The sequence below is a fragment of the Salmo salar genome, chromosome 17, assembly GCF_965601325.2.
Source record: "Salmo salar chromosome 17, fSalSal1, whole genome shotgun sequence".
Lineage (NCBI taxonomy): Eukaryota > Metazoa > Chordata > Actinopteri > Salmoniformes > Salmonidae > Salmo > Salmo salar.
In genome coordinates this window covers 27,082,989-27,102,634 of record NC_138307.1, presented here as the reverse complement: position 1 = coordinate 27,102,634, position 19,646 = coordinate 27,082,989, and the positions used below count along the sequence as shown (strand labels likewise).

The 19,646-nt window shown below is 46.2% G+C and overlaps 1 protein-coding gene across 2 annotated transcripts; it reads left to right on the top strand.

Annotated features, from left to right (window-relative positions):
- The first annotated feature begins 225 nt into the window (after nt 1-225).
- Nucleotides 226-19,629, top strand: LOC106575809 (V-set and immunoglobulin domain-containing protein 2). Of its 2 annotated transcripts, XM_045699496.2 has the most exons (8): nt 226-1,159; nt 4,993-5,159; nt 11,682-11,848; nt 15,386-15,599; nt 15,756-15,920; nt 16,006-16,122; nt 16,571-16,703; nt 16,826-19,629. In XM_045699496.2, exons 3-8 carry the CDS (start codon nt 11,690-11,692, stop codon nt 17,487-17,489), a joined length of 1,452 nt encoding a protein of 483 aa, XP_045555452.2. In that variant the 5' UTR covers nt 226-1,159; nt 4,993-5,159; nt 11,682-11,689; the 3' UTR covers nt 17,490-19,629. The 2 variants fall into 2 exon arrangements, with proteins under 2 accessions (XP_045555452.2, XP_045555451.2); XM_045699495.2 differs by lacking the exons at nt 226-1,159; nt 4,993-5,159 and adding an exon at nt 5,166-7,867.
- Nucleotides 19,630-19,646: the final 17 nt, after the last annotated feature.

Sequence of the window (19,646 nt, the reverse complement as noted above, 5' to 3'; positions counted from 1 at the left end):
AGTCCAGAACACACTACTAGAAACCTACTAGAAACCCTCCATGTGATCAGGCCAGAACACACTACTAGAAACCCTCCATGTGATCAGTCCAGAACACACTACTAGAAACCTACTAGAAACCCCCCATGTGATCAGTCCAGAACACACTACTAGAAACCCTCCATGTGATCAGGCCAGAACACACTACTAGAAACGCTCCTTGTGATCAGGCCAGAACACACTACTAGAAACCTACTAGAAAACCCATGCATGGAAAATGGCCCTCTATTCCTTTCATAGTGCATTACTTTGACCAGGGTCTATTGCTCTGGTCACTATAAAGGGAATACCTTGCCATAATGGGACAAGAAAAATAACAGAGAGAGAAACAGAGAGAGAAAACAAGAAAAGAAGAGTGTGTAGGTGTGTCTGTGTCAGTTTGGCAGGGGGGAGGAACCTACCTGTATGTGAGGGACTCTGTGCTGTGGAGATGACACACCCCTTTTCAAACCAGTCTGACTAGATATAACGCTTCCCCAATTCTGCCACATACACCCTTTCTGTTACTGACTGAAACCTGACCAGTCTTTTCCACACACACGCTCCTCCCTCACCTTTAAGCTTGAAGAAGTAAATAAATATATAATCATAATGAAGGTGTTTCTCTCTCAGGGATCCTGGCACCACTGGTGAAAATACCATCTGTCGCTACTGTCCTCTCTCAACTCTGCACATTCAAATTACAGAAGAGATCTATTTGCATTCAAAAATGCATTTGTGTCTTATGGCTGTTGGTAAGACTTAGTCACTGCAAGTGCATACAAGTTTCTCTTGACAAAGTGTAGAGTCAAAGTTGCAAAAGGTTAGTCTTGTGAGAGAAACAAAATAACAGGGCATGTACCGACAAGATAAGAGGGCGGGCAGAGAATGCTTCCTGCAAAATATCGATGTTCTGATTGGCAGGTGACAACGTCACTCATTTTGAAGTTCTCTTCGCAACCAGGAACGCACTAAGCACAAGTTTTGGTACTCAGCCTAGTGAGCCTTCTACCTGGCCAAGGTCTTGTCCGCGGTCCATAGCCTTCAAAAAACAACGCCAGTGACCGGCGAGGTCGTAACTGTTACTGAACTATGATGGCCTCGCAGAAAGGGATGTTTACTGGCGTTTTACTTTGTCTCGGTGAGTTTACTGATCTTATATAATTTCATAAATCTCTCTATGTTATACAACAAGAGCCACACCCATGTGTTTTTTGGGAGGGAAATGTCTCACCTTTATAGACATCTATATGGTATCGGTGTGGCGTCACCTCACGTGTTCAGCTCATCTTGTTTTGTACAAATTGGTAGAATCGGATGCAGTTACATATATCAAAAAGCAGAAAGTAAAAGAATGCAATACATTTTGTATTTACTGCCTGGCGTCCAGAGAGAAGAAACAGAGAGCAACATCATTTAAAAAACCTTGAGTCTGTTGATGCACCTGTGCATCAATCTAAGTAACATAATAAAACAATCCCCATTAAAATCCATCCATTTAAACTAGAGACATCAGTTTTCTTGCAATGAACGACCACTATGGGAAGGGGAGACTCTCACAAACACGTTGGTATTCTCTGTTTTGGACTATGATTTTACCTTTATTTAACTAGGCAAGTCAGTTAAGAACACATTATTATTTACAATGATGGCCTACCCTGGCCAAACCCTCCCCTAACCTGGAAAACGCTGGACCAATTGTGCTGCCCTATGGGACTCCCCATCACAGCAGGTTGTGATACAGCCCGGGATCGAACCCGGGTCTGTAGTGACGTCTCTAGACCGCCGGACTAGTCTCAAGATAACCCATACAAACCAATGGAGGTAGTTTTGCTCCAACAAATATATTCACAAAAAAAGCTACAATATTTCCTGAGCTTTCTAATCTCCTAGGTAGAGGACAGACACTTCAAAACCTTAGTCAAAAAATAAATCATAAAGGAATGTATTTTTTGCCATTTATGAATGTTCTTCAATGAGTTTCTACGGGCTATAGTAGTAAAGGCCAAATTCAATATTTTATCAAATATATGTATTTTATTTTAGGGGTCCTAAAATTCTAAATCCAATAGCTAAATGATCCATGGTATGACCATCTTAAAAAATTCCATATGTTAACTTAGTACCCTAGTAGCTAACCCTAACCCTAGTAGCTAACCCTAACCCTAGTAGCTAACCCTAACACTAGTAGCTAACCCTAACCCTAGTAGCTAACCCTAGTAGCTAACCCTAACCCTAGTAGCTAACCCTAACCCTAGTAGCTAACCCTAACACTAACCCTAGTAGCTAACCCTAACCCTAACCCTAGTAGCTAACCCTAACCCTGGCCCTAGTAGCTAACCCTAACCCTGGCCCTAGTAGCTAACCCTAACCCTAGTAGCTAACCCTAACCCTAGTAGCTAACCCTAACCCTAGTAGCTAACCCTAACACTAGTAGCTAACCCTAACCCTAGTAGCTAACCCTAACCCTAGTAGCTAACCCTAACCCTAGTAGCTAACCCTAACACTAGTAGCTAACCCTAACCCTAGTAGCTAACCCTAACACTAGTAGCTAACCCTGACCCTAGTATCTAACCCTAACCCTAGTACCTAACCCTAACCCTAGTATCTAACCCTAGTAGCTAACCCTAACCCTAGTAGCTAACCCTAGTAGCTAACCCTAACCCTAGTAGCTAACCCTAACCCTAGTAGCCAACCCTAACCCTAGTAGCTAACCCTAACCCTAGTAGCTAACCCTAGTAGCTAACCCTAACCCTAGTAGCTAACCCTAACCCTAACCCTAGTAGCTAACCCTAGTAGCTAACCCTAACCCTAGTAGCTAACCCTAACCCTAGTAGCTAACCCTAACCCTAACCCTAGTAGCTAACCCTAATCCTAGTAGCTAACCCTAACCCTAGTAGCTAACCCTAACCCTAACCCTAGTAGCTAACCCTAACCCTAACCCTAGTAGCTAACCCTAACCCTAGTAGCTAACCCTAACCCTAGTAGCTAACCCTAACCCTAGAAGCTAACCCTAGTAGCTAACCCTAACCCTAGTAGCTAACCCTGACCCTAACTCTAGTAGCTAACCCTAACCCTAGTAGCTAACCCTAACCCTAGTAGCTAACCCTAGTAGCTAACCCTAACACTAACCCTAGTAGCTAACCCTAACCCTAGTAGCTAACCCTAACCCTAGTAGCTAACCCTAGTAGCTAACCCTAACCCTAACCCTAGTAGCTAACCCTAATCCTAGTAGCTAACCCTAACCCTAGTAGCTAACCCTAACCCTAGTAGCTAACCCTAACCCTAACCCTAGTAGCTAACCCTAACCCTAGTAGCTAACCCTAACCCTAGTAGCTAACCCTAACCCTAGAAGCTAACCCTAGTAGCTAACCCTAACCCTAGTAGCTAACCCTAGTAGCTAACCCTAACACTAACCCTAGTAGCTAACCCTAACCCTAGTAGCTAACCCTAACCCTGGCCCTAGTAGCTAACCCTAACCCTAGTAGCTAACCCTAACCCTAACCCTAGTAGCTAACCCTGGCCCTAGTAGCTAACCCTGGCCCTAGTAGCTAACCCTAACCCTAGTAGCTAACCCTAACCCTAGTAGCTAACCCTAACCCTAGAAGCTAACCCTAACCCTAACCCTAGTAGCTAACCCTAACCCTTAACCATTTGGTGTTAATGCCTAACCTTAACAATTTGGAGTTAATTCCTGAACTGAACCCTAACCTTAAATTCAGAGTTAATGCCTAAACTTAACCTTAAACACTTAGAAATTTGACGTTTGAGAAACATGGCTGAAGCTCTAATTCTGATGTGAGACTGTGAGAGCTGGTAGTTAGAGAGTGCTGGATGACACAGGCAGGAGAGGTGCCCAACCCTAAACACTTTGCATTCCCACTGGAGGACAACAGGGCCCTATAAGCGTCCATACGTATCAATGTGAAAACAAATGCTTTTTATTTTTCAAGTCACATAAATCTTGCTATAATATTTATACATGTACACACAGTGTACGTCTGTGTGGTTAGAATGTCCGCCCTGAGATTGGAAGATTGGGAGTTTGATATCTGGCTGAGTCGTCCTAAAGACTGTAATGGGAGCATTGAGGTGATTGGGGAAACAGTTCTGTCTTGCACAAGCCAAGGTTTTGTGCAAGGCTTCTCACTCCCTTACTGTAAGTGGGTGTAACCCGTCCTTTAGTTTCTAAAGCCCTGTCATAATGGAGGACAACATAATAAGACTCACGGTGCTATGACATTACCTGTGTAGGTTTATATTGCTGCAGTTGGAGGCTTCCCTCTGTACTCCAGCACACCCGTATCTAAGATGACTGTTAAGCCTAGATTCCAGAATTCCATTAATCCACATACCCTGGCTGCAATTCCAGTGCAATGTCTCACCTACTTCACTGTTATAGTACACGCTACGCAGTACACATTAAATCTATCTCATAAACCTTACACCCATGTGTTTTAATACTCTAGCAAAGTTAAATGCGCCCACCAGAAGGCAATGCTATTCAACGTAATTCCTGTCCTAGAGCGGAAATGCTTGTTTAGGTTCCACCTCTGAAGAATGACACAGGCTATTTATACATATTTGCGAATTGGGGGTTGTAAAGAAGGTTGTGGTGAAACAAATGGGAACTGCGAGCTGTCTATGTAGTTGTGGGAAAACACAGCGCTGACATGGAAAATATCCAAAGTCCCCACTTCAGATTTCCCACTTCAAGCCCAAATATATCATACTTTGACTAAAACAATGACTTCTTGAATTGTTGTGCAACATCATGGGCATCGTCTTTCAGTTGAAAAAAAGAATTCCGCTCGTGGTACCTTAAGGTTCTCTCCTTCAAGTTGGTGGCAGCTCATTTGCCATTAGTTTCAGTGTTACAAAGCACTTCATTTTAAGTGTTCACCTCCTACAGCTCTATACGTCAGTGTCTGTAAAACCTGTCTTCCTGTCCCCGTTTGTTTCTCTCTGTCCCAGTCGTGTCCATGACTGTAGCTTTACAGGTGTCCATCCCTGAGCGGTCCTATGAGTTCACCAGGGGAGACAACATCACTATACCATGCACCTTCAAACCCAAGAACCCAATCAACAATCTGGTCATCATATCCTGGTTGGCTGAAGCAGACAAACCCGGAGAGCCAGAGGTAATAAACCAACCAGAAACCCCTCTGATCAGCCCTGACTATTACAGTCAGTGGGTTTAAACTATTGATCCCCTTGATAAACAGGAGCAATAATTGGGACATTTTTATACTACAGTTGTGTAGAGAAAGTGATTTGATTTAACAAGCCATTTTTTTCTCAAGAAGTTAGGGCTCAAAATTGACACCCCTAAAGATTGTTATAAATATAGTAGTAAAACGTGTTTTTGGGTTCCATATTCCATACGGACATAATGACTACATCAAGTTTGTTGGATGCATTTGCAGTTTGTTTTTCAGGTTATTTTGTGCCCAATCAAAATTAATGGTAAATAATGTATCGTGTCATTTGGAGTCACTTCTATTGTAAATAAGAATAGAAAATATTTCTGAACACTTCTACATTAATGTGGATGCTACCATGGTTACGGATAATCCTTGGCCTTTCTAGGGAGTTTTTCCTAGACACTGTGCTTCTACACCTGCATTGCTTGCTGTTTGGGGTTTCAGGCTGGGTTTCTTTACAGCACTTTGAGATATCAGCTGTGTAACGGCTGTCTGAGGAAGAAGTGGACCAAAACGCGGCGGAGTTAGGGTTCGTCATATTTAATTTACGAACACTATGCATTTCACAAAAACAACAAAAACTGACAGCCAACACAGTCCTGTCAGGTACTACCACAATGACAAGAACAATTACCCACACCACACAAAGGAAACGTAGGCAACTTATGTGTGACTCCCAATCAACCACAACCCTCTACAGCTGTGCCTGATTGGAAGTCACACGGCCAAAATCAATGAAACAATAAAACACTCACTCCCTTCTGCCACGTCCTGACCCAACTACACCCTCTACTGGTCAGGACGTGACAGTACCCCCCCCCTCAAGGTGCAGACCCCGGGATGCACCTAAAAAAGGAAAACACAAGAAAATCCCCAACAAAAAGGAACACCTAAACAATAAGGGAGGGAAGGGAGGGGTGCTACACCCTCCCTCCCCAACCCACCTATCCTGGAGGTGGCTCAGGTGCAGGCCGTTCCGGGCAGTCGGGCCACTCGGGCAGCTCGGGGCAGTCGGGCAGCTCGGGGCAGTCGGGGCAGTCCGGGGCAGTCCGGCGGCCCGGGGCAGTCCGGGGCAGTCCGGCCACTCCGGCGGTTCAGGGCAGTCCGGCGACTGGCGGGCAGCTCTGGTGACTGTTGACTGGCGGGCAGCTCTGGTGACTGTTGACTGGCGGGCAGCTCTGGTGACTGTTGACTGGCGGGCAGCTCTGGTGACTGTTGACTGGCGGGCAGCTCTGGTGACTGTTGACTGGCGGGCAGCTCTGGTGACTGTTGACTGGCGGGCAGCTCTGGTGACTGTTGACTGGCGGGCAGCTCTGGTGACTGTTGACTGGCGGGCAGCTCTGGTGACTGTTGACTGGCGGGCAGCTCTGGTGACTGTTGACTGGCGGGCAGCTCTGGTGGTTCCGGCTCAGGATTCACCAGGCTGGGGAGACATAACGGAGACCTGGCTCTGGGCGCAGGCCCTGGACTCACCAGTCTGGGAAGACCCGCTCGATGCCTGGTTTGAGGAGGTGGCACAGGAGAGACCAGGGTGGAGAGACCCACTGGCGTACTGGTCCGTGGAGGAGGCACGGGCTTGACCAGGATAGGGAGACCCACTGGAGGACTGGTCCGTGGAGGAGACATGGGCTTGACCAGGATAGGGAGACCCACTGGAGGACTGGTCCGTGGAGGAGACACGGGCTTGACCAGGATAGGGAGACACACTACTAGAAACCTACTAGAAAACCCATGCATGGAAAATGGCCCTCTATTCCTTTCATAGTGCATTACTTTGACCAGGGTCTATTGCTCTGGTCACTATAAAGGGAATACCTTGCCATAATGGGACAAGAAAAATAACAGAGAGAGAAACAGAGAGAGAAAACAAGAAAAGAAGAGTGTGTAGGTGTGTCTGTGTCAGTTTGGCAGGGGGGAGGAACCTACCTGTATGTGAGGGACTCTGTGCTGTGGAGATGACACACCCCTTTTCAAACCAGTCTGACTAGATATAACGCTTCCCCAATTCTGCCACATACACCCTTTCTGTTACTGACTGAAACCTGACCAGTCTTTTCCACACACACGCTCCTCCCTCACCTTTAAGCTTGAAGAAGTAAATAAATATATAATCATAATGAAGGTGTTTCTCTCTCAGGGATCCTGGCACCACTGGTGAAAATACCATCTGTCGCTACTGTCCTCTCTCAACTCTGCACATTCAAATTACAGAAGAGATCTATTTGCATTCAAAAATGCATTTGTGTCTTATGGCTGTTGGTAAGACTTAGTCACTGCAAGTGCATACAAGTTTCTCTTGACAAAGTGTAGAGTCAAAGTTGCAAAAGGTTAGTCTTGTGAGAGAAACAAAATAACAGGGCATGTACCGACAAGATAAGAGGGCGGGCAGAGAATGCTTCCTGCAAAATATCGATGTTCTGATTGGCAGGTGACAACGTCACTCATTTTGAAGTTCTCTTCGCAACCAGGAACGCACTAAGCACAAGTTTTGGTACTCAGCCTAGTGAGCCTTCTACCTGGCCAAGGTCTTGTCCGCGGTCCATAGCCTTCAAAAAACAACGCCAGTGACCGGCGAGGTCGTAACTGTTACTGAACTATGATGGCCTCGCAGAAAGGGATGTTTACTGGCGTTTTACTTTGTCTCGGTGAGTTTACTGATCTTATATAATTTCATAAATCTCTCTATGTTATACAACAAGAGCCACACCCATGTGTTTTTTGGGAGGGAAATGTCTCACCTTTATAGACATCTATATGGTATCGGTGTGGCGTCACCTCACGTGTTCAGCTCATCTTGTTTTGTACAAATTGGTAGAATCGGATGCAGTTACATATATCAAAAAGCAGAAAGTAAAAGAATGCAATACATTTTGTATTTACTGCCTGGCGTCCAGAGAGAAGAAACAGAGAGCAACATCATTTAAAAAACCTTGAGTCTGTTGATGCACCTGTGCATCAATCTAAGTAACATAATAAAACAATCCCCATTAAAATCCATCCATTTAAACTAGAGACATCAGTTTTCTTGCAATGAACGACCACTATGGGAAGGGGAGACTCTCACAAACACGTTGGTATTCTCTGTTTTGGACTATGATTTTACCTTTATTTAACTAGGCAAGTCAGTTAAGAACACATTATTATTTACAATGATGGCCTACCCTGGCCAAACCCTCCCCTAACCTGGAAAACGCTGGACCAATTGTGCTGCCCTATGGGACTCCCCATCACAGCAGGTTGTGATACAGCCCGGGATCGAACCCGGGTCTGTAGTGACGTCTCTAGACCGCCGGACTAGTCTCAAGATAACCCATACAAACCAATGGAGGTAGTTTTGCTCCAACAAATATATTCACAAAAAAAGCTACAATATTTCCTGAGCTTTCTAATCTCCTAGGTAGAGGACAGACACTTCAAAACCTTAGTCAAAAAATAAATCATAAAGGAATGTATTTTTTGCCATTTATGAATGTTCTTCAATGAGTTTCTACGGGCTATAGTAGTAAAGGCCAAATTCAATATTTTATCAAATATATGTATTTTATTTTAGGGGTCCTAAAATTCTAAATCCAATAGCTAAATGATCCATGGTATGACCATCTTAAAAAATTCCATATGTTAACTTAGTACCCTAGTAGCTAACCCTAACCCTAGTAGCTAACCCTAACCCTAGTAGCTAACCCTAACACTAGTAGCTAACCCTAACCCTAGTAGCTAACCCTAGTAGCTAACCCTAACCCTAGTAGCTAACCCTAACCCTAGTAGCTAACCCTAACACTAACCCTAGTAGCTAACCCTAACCCTAACCCTAGTAGCTAACCCTAACCCTGGCCCTAGTAGCTAACCCTAACCCTGGCCCTAGTAGCTAACCCTAACCCTAGTAGCTAACCCTAACCCTAGTAGCTAACCCTAACCCTAGTAGCTAACCCTAACACTAGTAGCTAACCCTAACCCTAGTAGCTAACCCTAACCCTAGTAGCTAACCCTAACCCTAGTAGCTAACCCTAACACTAGTAGCTAACCCTAACCCTAGTAGCTAACCCTAACACTAGTAGCTAACCCTGACCCTAGTATCTAACCCTAACCCTAGTACCTAACCCTAACCCTAGTATCTAACCCTAGTAGCTAACCCTAACCCTAGTAGCTAACCCTAGTAGCTAACCCTAACCCTAGTAGCTAACCCTAACCCTAGTAGCCAACCCTAACCCTAGTAGCTAACCCTAACCCTAGTAGCTAACCCTAGTAGCTAACCCTAACCCTAGTAGCTAACCCTAACCCTAACCCTAGTAGCTAACCCTAGTAGCTAACCCTAACCCTAGTAGCTAACCCTAACCCTAGTAGCTAACCCTAACCCTAACCCTAGTAGCTAACCCTAATCCTAGTAGCTAACCCTAACCCTAGTAGCTAACCCTAACCCTAACCCTAGTAGCTAACCCTAACCCTAACCCTAGTAGCTAACCCTAACCCTAGTAGCTAACCCTAACCCTAGTAGCTAACCCTAACCCTAGAAGCTAACCCTAGTAGCTAACCCTAACCCTAGTAGCTAACCCTGACCCTAACTCTAGTAGCTAACCCTAACCCTAGTAGCTAACCCTAACCCTAGTAGCTAACCCTAGTAGCTAACCCTAACACTAACCCTAGTAGCTAACCCTAACCCTAGTAGCTAACCCTAACCCTAGTAGCTAACCCTAGTAGCTAACCCTAACCCTAACCCTAGTAGCTAACCCTAATCCTAGTAGCTAACCCTAACCCTAGTAGCTAACCCTAACCCTAGTAGCTAACCCTAACCCTAACCCTAGTAGCTAACCCTAACCCTAGTAGCTAACCCTAACCCTAGAAGCTAACCCTAGTAGCTAACCCTAACCCTAGTAGCTAACCCTAGTAGCTAACCCTAACACTAACCCTAGTAGCTAACCCTAACCCTAGTAGCTAACCCTAACCCTGGCCCTAGTAGCTAACCCTAACCCTAGTAGCTAACCCTAACCCTAACCCTAGTAGCTAACCCTGGCCCTAGTAGCTAACCCTGGCCCTAGTAGCTAACCCTAACCCTAGTAGCTAACCCTAACCCTAGTAGCTAACCCTAACCCTAGAAGCTAACCCTAACCCTAACCCTAGTAGCTAACCCTAACCCTTAACCATTTGGTGTTAATGCCTAACCTTAACAATTTGGAGTTAATTCCTGAACTGAACCCTAACCTTAAATTCAGAGTTAATGCCTAAACTTAACCTTAAACACTTAGAAATTTGACGTTTGAGAAACATGGCTGAAGCTCTAATTCTGATGTGAGACTGTGAGAGCTGGTAGTTAGAGAGTGCTGGATGACACAGGCAGGAGAGGTGCCCAACCCTAAACACTTTGCATTCCCACTGGAGGACAACAGGGCCCTATAAGCGTCCATACGTATCAATGTGAAAACAAATGCTTTTTATTTTTCAAGTCACATAAATCTTGCTATAATATTTATACATGTACACACAGTGTACGTCTGTGTGGTTAGAATGTCCGCCCTGAGATTGGAAGATTGGGAGTTTGATATCTGGCTGAGTCGTCCTAAAGACTGTAATGGGAGCATTGAGGTGATTGGGGAAACAGTTCTGTCTTGCACAAGCCAAGGTTTTGTGCAAGGCTTCTCACTCCCTTACTGTAAGTGGGTGTAACCCGTCCTTTAGTTTCTAAAGCCCTGTCATAATGGAGGACAACATAATAAGACTCACGGTGCTATGACATTACCTGTGTAGGTTTATATTGCTGCAGTTGGAGGCTTCCCTCTGTACTCCAGCACACCCGTATCTAAGATGACTGTTAAGCCTAGATTCCAGAATTCCATTAATCCACATACCCTGGCTGCAATTCCAGTGCAATGTCTCACCTACTTCACTGTTATAGTACACGCTACGCAGTACACATTAAATCTATCTCATAAACCTTACACCCATGTGTTTTAATACTCTAGCAAAGTTAAATGCGCCCACCAGAAGGCAATGCTATTCAACGTAATTCCTGTCCTAGAGCGGAAATGCTTGTTTAGATTCCACCTCTGAAGAATGACACAGGCTATTTATACATATTTGCGAATTGGGGGTTGTAAAGAAGGTTGTGGTGAAACAAATGGGAACTGCGAGCTGTCTATGTAGTTGTGGGAAAACACAGCGCTGACATGGAAAATATCCAAAGTCCCCACTTCAGATTTCCCACTTCAAGCCCAAATATATCATACTTTGACTAAAACAATGACTTCTTGAATTGTTGTGCAACATCATGGGCATCGTCTTTCAGTTGAAAAAAAGAATTCCGCTCGTGGTACCTTAAGGTTCTCTCCTTCAAGTTGGTGGCAGCTCATTTGCCATTAGTTTCAGTGTTACAAAGCACTTCATTTTAAGTGTTCACCTCCTACAGCTCTATACGTCAGTGTCTGTAAAACCTGTCTTCCTGTCCCCGTTTGTTTCTCTCTGTCCCAGTCGTGTCCATGACTGTAGCTTTACAGGTGTCCATCCCTGAGCGGTCCTATGAGTTCACCAGGGGAGACAACATCACTATACCATGCACCTTCAAACCCAAGAACCCAATCAACAATCTGGTCATCATATCCTGGTTGGCTGAAGCAGACAAACCCGGAGAGCCAGAGGTAATAAACCAACCAGAAACCCCTCTGATCAGCCCTGACTATTACAGTCAGTGGGTTTAAACTATTGATCCCCTTGATAAACAGGAGCAATAATTGGGACATTTTTATACTACAGTTGTGTAGAGAAAGTGATTTGATTTAACAAGCCATTTTTTTCTCAAGAAGTTAGGGCTCAAAATTGACACCCCTAAAGATTGTTATAAATATAGTAGTAAAACGTGTTTTTGGGTTCCATATTCCATACGGACATAATGACTACATCAAGTTTGTTGGATGCATTTGCAGTTTGTTTTTCAGGTTATTTTGTGCCCAATCAAAATTAATGGTAAATAATGTATCGTGTCATTTGGAGTCACTTCTATTGTAAATAAGAATAGAAAATATTTCTGAACACTTCTACATTAATGTGGATGCTACCATGGTTACGGATAATCCTTGGCCTTTCTAGGGAGTTTTTCCTAGACACTGTGCTTCTACACCTGCATTGCTTGCTGTTTGGGGTTTCAGGCTGGGTTTCTTTACAGCACTTTGAGATATCAGCTGTGTAACGGCTGTCTGAGGAAGAAGTGGACCAAAACGCGGCGGAGTTAGGGTTCGTCATATTTAATTTACGAACACTATGCATTTCACAAAAACAACAAAAACTGACAGCCAACACAGTCCTGTCAGGTACTACCACAATGACAAGAACAATTACCCACACCACACAAAGGAAACGTAGGCAACTTATGTGTGACTCCCAATCAACCACAACCCTCTACAGCTGTGCCTGATTGGAAGTCACACGGCCAAAATCAATGAAACAATAAAACACTCACTCCCTTCTGCCACGTCCTGACCCAACTACACCCTCTACTGGTCAGGACGTGACAGTACCCCCCCCCTCAAGGTGCAGACCCCGGGATGCACCTAAAAAAGGAAAACACAAGAAAATCCCCAACAAAAAGGAACACCTAAACAATAAGGGAGGGAAGGGAGGGGTGCTACACCCTCCCTCCCCAACCCACCTATCCTGGAGGTGGCTCAGGTGCAGGCCGTTCCGGGCAGTCGGGCCACTCGGGCAGCTCGGGGCAGTCGGGCAGCTCGGGGCAGTCGGGGCAGTCCGGGGCAGTCCGGCGGCCCGGGGCAGTCCGGGGCAGTCCGGCCCGGGGCAGTCCGGGGCAGTCCGGCCCGGGGCAGTCCGGGGCAGTCCGGCGGTTCAGGGCAGTCCGGCGACTGGCGGGCAGCTCTGGTGACTGTTGACTGGCGGGCAGCTCTGGTGACTGTTGACTGGCGGGCAGCTCTGGTGACTGTTGACTGGCGGGCAGCTCTGGTGACTGTTGACTGGCGGGCAGCTCTGGTGACTGTTGACTGGCGGGCAGCTCTGGTGACTGTTGACTGGCGGGCAGCTCTGGTGACTGTTGACTGGCGGGCAGCTCTGGTGACTGTTGACTGGCGGGCAGCTCTGGTGACTGTTGACTGGCGGGCAGCTCTGGTGGTTCCGGCTCAGGATTCACCAGGCTGGGGAGACATAACGGAGACCTGGCTCTGGGCGCAGGCCCTGGACTCACCAGTCTGGGAAGACCCGCTCGATGCCTGGTTTGAGGAGGTGGCACAGGAGAGACCAGGGTGGAGAGACCCACTGGCGTACTGGTCCGTGGAGGAGGCACGGGCTTGACCAGGATAGGGAGACCCACTGGAGGACTGGTCCGTGGAGGAGACATGGGCTTGACCAGGATAGGGAGACCCACTGGAGGACTGGTCCGTGGAGGAGACACGGGCTTGACCAGGATAGGGAGACATGCAGGAGGCTTGGTTCTGGGCGTAGGCACAGGACGTGCAGGGCTGGGAAGACATGCAGGAGGCCTGTTTCTGGGCGCAGTCTTTACCAGACAACCAGCACGCACCTCAGGACGAGTATGGAGAGCTGCCTCAGGTGACATCATTCCCACGACACGCTCATTAGGGCGAATGCCGTACTTTATGCACCACACTAGCAGCTCTCGCATCTCTCTCTCTCCTAATTTCCCCATTAACCCCGTCACAGTCTCTGTCTCATCTCCCTCGCTCACCTCCAATGTCATCCCGACTGGCTCTGGTTCCGACCTCAGCTCCACCGACTGTCCCGTGTGCCCCCCCCAATTTTTTTTTATTGGGGCTGCCTCTCGCGCTCGTTGCGCTCTCTCTCCTCGTAATAGCCCCTCTCCGCTCTCGCCGCTTCAATCTCCCACTGCGGGAGGCGATAATCCCCAGCCTGAGTCCATGGTCCCTCTCCGTCCAGGATTTGTTCCCAAGTCCATTCGTCCATAACGCTGTACTCCTGCTGCTCCTTCCTCTTCCGCCGCTTGGTCCTGGTTTGGTGGGTAATTCTGTAACGGCAGTCTGAGGAAGAAGTGGACCAAAATGCGGCGGAGTTAGGGTTCGTCATATTTAATTTACGAACACTATGCATTTCACAAAAACAACAAAAACTGACAGCCAACACAGTCCTGTCAGGTACTACCACAATGACAAGAACAATTACCCACACCACACAAAGGAAATGTAGGCAACTTATGTGTGACTCCCAATCAACCACAACCCTCTACAGCTGTGCCTGATTGGAAGTCACACGGCCAAAATCAATGAAACAATAAAACACTCACTCCCTTCTGCCACGTCCTGACCCAACTACACCCTCTACTGGTCAGGACGTGACAAGCTGATGTAAGAAGGGCTATATAAATACATTTGCTTTTGATTTGATTTAACCTCCCCTGTTATTGGTAATGGTGGGAGTTTAGTATGTCTTGAGGGTTTGATCTTTGATCCTCTAACTTTCTCACTCATCAATATTCACGATTCATTAGGAAGAAACCTAGATAGGAACCAGGCTGTGAGGGGTGGCCAGTCCTCTTCTGGCTGTGCCGGGTGGAGATTATAACAGAACATGGCCAAGATGTTCAAATGTTCATAAATGACCAGCATGGTCAAATAATAATAATCACAGTAGTTGTCGAGTTGGCTTTTCATAGCCGATCATTGAGAGTATCTCTACCGCTCCTGCTGTCTCTAGAGAGTTGAAAACAGCAGGTCTGGGACAGGTAGCATGTCCGGTGAACAGGTCAGGGTTCCATAGCCGCAGGCAGAACAGTTGAAACTGGAGCAGCAGCATGGCCAGGTGGACTGGGGGCAGCAAGGAGTCATCATGCCAGGTAGTCCTGAGGCATGGTCCTAGGGTTCAGATCCTCCGAGAGAGAAAGAAAGAGAGAGAGTATTAGAGAGAGCATACTTAAATTCACACAGGACACCGGAGATGACAGGAGAAATACTCCAGATATAACAGACTGACCCTAGCCCCCCGACACAAACTACTGCAGCATAAATAATGGAGGCTGAGACAAGAGGGGTCAGGAGACACTGTGGCCCCATCCGATGATACCCCCGGACAGGGCCAAACAGGCAGGATATAACCTCACCCACTTTGCCAAAGCACAGCCCACAAAGATCTCCGCCACGGCACAACCCAAGGGGGTTAGCATTGGTGTTTACAGGTGTTGTTGAAATTGTTGTTTCCAGGTGTCCATCCTCACCTCCTACTCTACTGGTGAACTGGACATCACTGACCAGTATGAAGGAAGAGTTTCCCTGGAGCAGGACATAGCTAAAGGAGTAGCCAACCTGAAGCTGTCCTCCATCAGTCTCCTGGACAACCGACTATTCGAGTGTCGGGTCTCCATCCCCAAGGATGACAAGGGCCAGCTGGCTGACACCACCCATCTGGTGGTCCTGGGTAAAAAAACAATGACTCCCATAGAATTAAGTAGAATATTACATCATAAACCGTAGAATTTAGCTTCATTCCGCTTTATTCCATAATAAACCTTAGAAATCCGTAAAGTGTCGATGATTACTGTTTAACTTAACATTGCAAATATTGTGTACACAGTGGCTCCCTCTGTGCCTATCTGTAAGATTGATGGGAGGGCAGAGTACTTCCAGAACATCAGTCTCACCTGTCTGTCTGAAGAGGGCTCTCCTCTCCCTACCTACAAGTGGCAAGGCTACGACGTCAAAAACATGCCCCGAGCACCTGCACCCAGGACAACAGACAGTATGTAGTGACTGTGTGTGCTTGTTCAGTTTCAGTTGATATGACCTTGACTCTTGACCTAACAGGTTGTCTCCGTCTCTTCCAGAGGATGGTGTCCTGTCTCTCTTCAACCTCACCATAGAATCCTCAGGATACTACATCTGTACCTCCACTAATAAGATCCGTAGTGCCAAATGCAACCTGACGCTGTCCGTCATGCCACGTGAGTGTGCAACACGAGACTGTGTTAGCCTGCTGAGCTACAGCTTAGGCATTATCTCTGGGAGCTAACACAAATGTTGAGATCGGAGGCAATGTAACATTTACATTTAAGTCATTTAGCAGACGCTCTTATCCAGAGCGACTTACAAATTGGTGCATTCACCTTATGATATCCAGTGGAACAACCACTTTACAATAGTGCATCTAAATCTTTTAAGGGGGGGGGGGGGGGGGGTTAGAAGGATTACTTTATCCTATCCTAGGTATTCCTTAAAGAGGTGGGGTTTCAGGTAACCATCACATGAGGATGGTCCTGTTACAGGATACATACAGACACATTTTATCAATAGAAATGTAAATTCCTCTCCTCTCATCCTCTCCTCTTCTCTTCTCTTCTCATCCTCCTCCTCTCCTCTTCTCATCCTCCTCCTCTCCTCTCTCTCCTGTAGCGTCTATGGCCATGGGTTCAACAGCAGGTATCATTGGCGGCGTTGCGGTTGGTGTTCTGGTGCTGCTCATCATCCTCCTCTACTGCTGCTGCTGCAGAAAGAAGAAGGACAAGGCAGAGGAGTACGCTATGGGGTACGTATGGTCTGACACACACACACACACACACACACACACACACACACCACACACCATGAGAGCTGAGATATTGAGAACAGACAGCGTGCTGAGTCTCCTGTCCACTGATATGTCCTCAGGGTTCCAGAGGGGGAGGAGTTCCACGACAACAAACCTGTGGTGAACGGCGAGGTTCGCCAGACGCGCAGCATGGAAGACGACGATGACCACCCACCAAAGATCGTGGACCGCCACGACCAGTACAAGGAACGCAGCGAGAAGGACTACGGTGACCGTCGCAGCGACTACGGTGACCGCCGCGATGGCTACGGTGACCGCCGCAGCGACTACGGTGACCGCCGCGATGGCTATGATGACCGCCGCAGCGACTACGGTGACCGCCGCGATGGCTATGATGACCGCCGCAGCGACTACGGTGACCGCCGCGATGGCTACGGTGACCGCCGCAGCGACTACGGTGACCGCCGCGATGGCTACGGTGACCGCCGCAGCGACTACGGTGACCGCCGCGATGGCTATGATGACCGCCGCAGCGACTACGGTGACCGCCGCGATGGCTATGATGACCGCCGCAGCGACTACGGTGACCGCCGCAGCGACTACGGTGACCGCAGGGACCAGGACGACCGCTACTCTGACCACCGTGACCGGTACGACCGTGATCGTGTTTACGATGAACGCAGCGATGGCAGTCGGTACAGTGATCGTTATGATGACCGTGACAGACCTCCCAGTGTACCCACCAATAAACCTGCTAAGCCTTCTAAAAATAGAATAGATTAGAACCACTTCATGTTTCCCGCAACTTGTTTTTGAAGTGGTTGAAAATATTACTATTATAAAATAGTAGCTAGGTCAGGCTTCACAAAGTGCCTCGCTACTAGACTGAACCTGGTTACATAAATAACAGGACGACAGATACTCAACTAAGTTAAAGCCTATAGATCAGGGATCATCAAACAGATTCAGCTGCCAGATGGTGTTTTTCCTTTAGCAGAAGTTCAGGGGTTCGGAACATAATTATATATCATTTGTAGACGGCAAATTGACTGCAAGAAGCCGAAACGGATGTAATATTTGACAAATATATAATAATTTAGAACCTTGCTTACATTTGTAAACCATCACATATATATCGCTCTTGTGTGTGGGAATATTTGAACAGATTTCCAAAATGAAAATCACTTGGAGCTGATTTCCTGGTTTTTGTACAGTCTTTTATGTTCAACAATAGCAATTCTACAAACAAACAAAATATTTTTTTGGTTCAGAAAAGTTGGGGGGCCAAAGAAAAGGGTCTGTCAGGTTGGGAACCCTGCTAGAGACCACTAGAGGTGGAGCGGCATTGTGTCACTGTTATCTATGTAAAGGCCTTCTATGTGGAGTACAGCCTATGATTGAAGGAAGGGTGGCCTCAATTCAGTTCAGTAGTCAGGAAGCGAATTGGAATGCTTATTCAAGATTTGAAAAGTGCCATCTAGTATTTTCAATTAGGATTTTTTAAACATTTTTATTCTTGAATCTGAATTTAAATTTGCGTTCTGTTATAAGCTGCCATTGCCTGAGTAAGACTGTATGAATTCTCAGTGCAGTTTATTGGATAATGCATTTTTCCTCCTGCCTCACTGTCTACTGTTGGTGTGACAGAAGAGCTTTTCATGTCCGTCTCAGGTCTTGGCTGTTTGAGAACCACTGTTGATGTGACAGAAGAGCTTTTCATGTCCGTCTCAGGTCTTGGCTGTTTGAGAACCACTGTTGGTGTGACAGAAGAGCTTTTCATGTCCGTCTCAGGTCTTGGCTGTTTGAGAACCACTGTTGGTGTGACAGAAGAGCTTTTCATGTCCGTCTCAGGTCTTGGCTGTTTGAGAACCACTGTTGGTGTGACAGAAGAGCTTTTCATGTCCGTCTCAGGTCTTGGCTGTTTGAGAACCACTGTTGGTGTGACAGAAGAGCTTTTCATGTCCGTCTCAGGTCTTGTCTGTTTGAGAACCACTGTTGGTGTGACAGAAGAGCTTTTCATGTCCGTCTCAGGTCTTGTCTGTTTGAGAACCACTGTTGGTGTGACAGAAGAGCTTTTCATGTCCGTCTCAGGTCTTGTCTGTTTGAGAACCACTGTTGGTGTGACAGAAGAGCTTTTCATGTCCGTCTCAGGTCTTGTCTGTTTGAGAACCACTGTTGGTGTGACAGAAGAGCTTTTCATGTCCGTCTCAGGTCTTGTCTGTTTGAGAACCACATGCTTTTTGGTGACGGTTTATTTGTTTTTATCAACTGTGGATTGCTAATACCCTCTAATATAAAATGTTGGAGTTACATTTAATATCAATGCTAATACCCTCTAATATAAAATGTTGGAGTTACATTTAATATCAATGCTAATACCCTCTAATAAATGAATAAAGTTGTTAACCTTTTTAATAGTTGTTTTCATTACTTAGAAGTGTTGTGTTTGGTACATGTGTTTAGCGTCATGATGCTTGTTAATACAGTGTTTCAGCTGTGAGCAGTGTAGCATCAGGTGTCTTCATTAACATATTGAAACCATGACTTGTTTTTGGAGTGAGTGAGTGAATCAGGCCTTTGGAAAGAGAACCCACTTTAAGAACAGAGAGAAAGTAGTTTCAGTCTGTGGCATGTGCCTGTTGTTTCACTTCTTCATTATAGCCTGAGGCCAGACAACACTAAACTAGAAGTGGCTTTATTGGGTTCAGACCTTTTACATAGGTCTGTCTGAGTGAGGAGTTTTTATCTAAGGAAGGGAAGATCATCTTGTCTTTAATCTTTGCCAAAAATGTCTAACCTTTGTTTTGTTTTTATGCATTTGAAATGTACGGGGACACAATTTAACTAGTTAAAACATCAAATGTTTTGGTTAGATGTGATGGTACAATTTAATAACTGTAAATAAAATGTATCATGTTTCTAATCTGTGTAGAAATGTTT